General features: G+C 36.2%; 1 protein-coding gene across 1 annotated transcript in view; it reads left to right on the plus strand.

The window, feature by feature from the left end:
* The window catches only part of LOC106867532 (GDH/6PGL endoplasmic bifunctional protein), a 19,843-nt gene that overhangs the window by 4,272 nt on the left and 12,276 nt on the right, over positions 1–3,295 (plus strand). The window contains exon 2 of the mRNA XM_014912429.2: positions 492–583. Within this exon, the coding sequence (XP_014767915.1) occupies positions 492–583 (92 nt within the window). The remainder of the gene's footprint in view (positions 1–491; positions 584–3,295) is intronic.

The following is a 3,295-nucleotide window of genomic DNA, read 5'->3' on the forward strand; positions in this document are numbered from 1 at the left end:
TATATATGGCAAACTTCTTTCAGTTTCCATCTGCCAAATCCACTCACAAGGCTTTGGTCAGCCTGAGGTTGTAGTAGAAGAATCTTGCCACACAATGGAACTGAACCCAGAACCATGTGGTTGGGAAGCAAGCTTCTTATGACACAGCCACACCTGTATAATCTTCAAACCTACACAATAGACAGAAGTATGGCAAGTTTAACTATTTCTGGGTTGATTGAGAAAATGATGAATGACCTTAATCAATTTTCGACCTTTATGAGGTATCTCTATCATTTGACCAGTCCTTGAGAAACAAGCAGCCAATCCATTTATATGCACAACCATTCCTGTAGCTTCAGGGCACTGGGGCAATTAATTTGCCTACTATAAGAGTTCAACACTTTATTTAATGTCAGTGCCCTATCACCTGGGATCCCAGTCCACACAGTATCAAGGTATGGATGTATATATGTATGCATGTATGTAATATATGTATGTATGTATTGTAGGATTAAAAACCAAAATTGGTTGGAACCTCTATTGAACAGACATCATGTAGAAAGGGTGGAAATTGTCAGCAAAGAATACATTGGTGTCAAAGGTAAGTCTTGGCAGATTACTATTTTATCTTGTGAGCTCTCTCCTATTGTGTTCTTCTAATTCTCTTCAACTTTCTTAAGGACTCGAGCATAGCTGTGTGGTTAAGAAATTAACTTTATAACCCATAGTTCCATGTTTGATTCATATTGCACTGTATTTATATTATAGCCACCGACTGACCAATATTTTGTGAACTGAATTTCATAGATAAGAATGGTATGAAAGCTCATCATCTATATAATGTGTCTGTTCATATATATATATATATATATAAGGTAAACTTTGCCACTCTATATTAGCAAAAGATGTAGACATAAGTAAGAAAATTGGAAAAGCAATGTTCTTTCAATGAAGTTCTTTGTGATGTTTGTTCAACACTGAGTTACAGATACTCCTTTATCATTCTCACCATCATACAGTGATGCAGTTATTGGTTTGTTGGAAACCTATAACTAAGGATGTTGTTGATCACCAAATAGGATATGAAGTAAGTAAAACAAACAAATAATACTTATTTAAATAAGGCTATTAAAGTTATTCAGTTTTCTAAAAGAATCAGAATATATGGTATGGTTTCTTTTTGGTGTTTTTTTTTTTATCATTGAGGATGAATACTTATATGCTGAGGGTACTGTTGTTATTTGTCTGAATGCTGGAGTTGATGTCTCATCAAATGATGAAGAAGCTCTTTAGGTATTTCAGCCCCTTCCAATTCAACACCGAAGTTACCCAGGGCCACCCACCAATGTGGCCAATAAAACTCCCTCACAAAACCACAAGCTTTGTTGCAACTCTGGGCCAGATGTTTGTATCATCCTAAACACTTAATCTTGCTGCATCACTCATCTTCTCTCAGCCAGATGTAATGGCTTGCTTTCTCAACAGCTTCAGACAGTTTTCTGGCATCTTTTCTCTCCTTTGCAGTTACACTGTGACTCCTGAGCATTAATAGACATCATCAGCATAGCAGTTATACATTTCTTGTGCTCTTATTGTTTATTGTTTCTCTGCACCTGTCACATTTGGTTCCAATGATGCATGTAATAAGATGTGTGATGCCTGAATGCATGTACCAATTGAAATATATGAGTAAATAAAGTTAGTCAGCTCTGAAATGAGGAGAAATAGTAGGGTCTAGTTAGACCATATATGAAGTGTTGACCAGAAATAGTTGAGCTGAAGTCAGTTTAAAAAAAAAATTACTGGACATAAAAGATATTAATTAATGTTTACAGATGATGTTAATTGATGCTTACAGACGATACTAATTTAATAAGCCAAGAATCTCATGAAAATAGGTTCTTTTCTCTGTAACTCTGTCATTCTTCCTGTTGATCTCATTTCATTGCTATTCAGTCAATTTTGAAAACTTGATCTACAGTGAAAGAACAAGTCTCTATGCAGTTGCATTACCTATTAGAAATAGCTGCCAAATCACCCTTAAACCTTCTTAAAATAGGTAGGACACAATATAATCCTAGATACACTACATCTGAGAAAAGACGATATGGGCAAGGCTGACACATCCTTGTTCACTGAGATTTGTGATTGAGTGTATTCCAACTGTAACTGTACTGGTCATGCTCTTACCCAACTCACCATGGTTCAACAACTTGCTGTAAGAAAATGTGAGTTGTTTCCCCTTCATTTTCTTAGAATTGAATTTTTGATGCATGCATGTTCATAGACATGTGTTTGTATTTAGTGGTGGTGGCGTGGTCACCATTATCATCATCATCATCATCATCATTATTATTATTATTATTATTATTATCATTGCTATTGTTGCAAATTAATAGAACTGTTAGCACATCAGGCGAGATACTTTGCAGTATTTAATACAACTCTTTACATTTTGAGTTCAAATTCCACCAGGGCCAACTTTGCCTTTCAAACTTTCAGGATCAATAAAATGAAGTACTAGTTAATTACTGTGGTCAATATAACCAACATATCCCCCCCCCTCAAAACTGCAGCTATGTGCCAAAATTAGAAAGAATTATTTTTATTATTGCTACCAAGGGTGACTTTGCCTTCCATGCTTTTGGGGTTAATAAAATAAGTACCTGTTGAGCATTTGGATCAATGTAATTAACTTATCCCTCTCCCAAAACTGCTGGGCTTGAGCCAAATTTTAAACCATTATTAAGGTGAGAATCATTAGCATACTGGACAAATACTTAATGACATTTCTTTCAGTGTCATAGTCTGAGCAAATATCACTGAGATTGACTTTGCCTTTCATCCTTTCAGGATCAATAAAATAAGTACCAGTTGAGCACTGGGGTCGATGTAATTGATGTACCCACTCTTCTGTAAAATTACTGGCCTTGTGCCAAAATTTGAAACCAGTATTATTGGGTGAGGGAGCAGTGCATGTCATCAAAGTGACACTGGAGTACAAATATATGAAGCCCAATATACCCCTATATGACTACCTATCTGAAAAGGATACACCAGGCACATACATCACATCATATGTGCAACATGGTGATCTTGTATCAAGATAAGCAATGCATGACTTTGCAGGTAGGGGACCCAACTAGAATTTTCTTCCAGTCGAGTAGCCCATCCTGCTCAAAAGGTCCCTGAATAAGGGTTGTTTAAGAATGATGAGCAAAACAACCATGTTTCCAGGGGTGAGTTATTCAAACTCTAAAGAATACTTCTCAACACATGGCTATGATGTTACTCCACTATACCTGCCTGTGAT

This window comes from Octopus bimaculoides, chromosome 5 (assembly GCF_001194135.2).
Source record: "Octopus bimaculoides isolate UCB-OBI-ISO-001 chromosome 5, ASM119413v2, whole genome shotgun sequence".
In the NCBI taxonomy this organism is placed as follows: domain Eukaryota; kingdom Metazoa; phylum Mollusca; class Cephalopoda; order Octopoda; family Octopodidae; genus Octopus; species Octopus bimaculoides.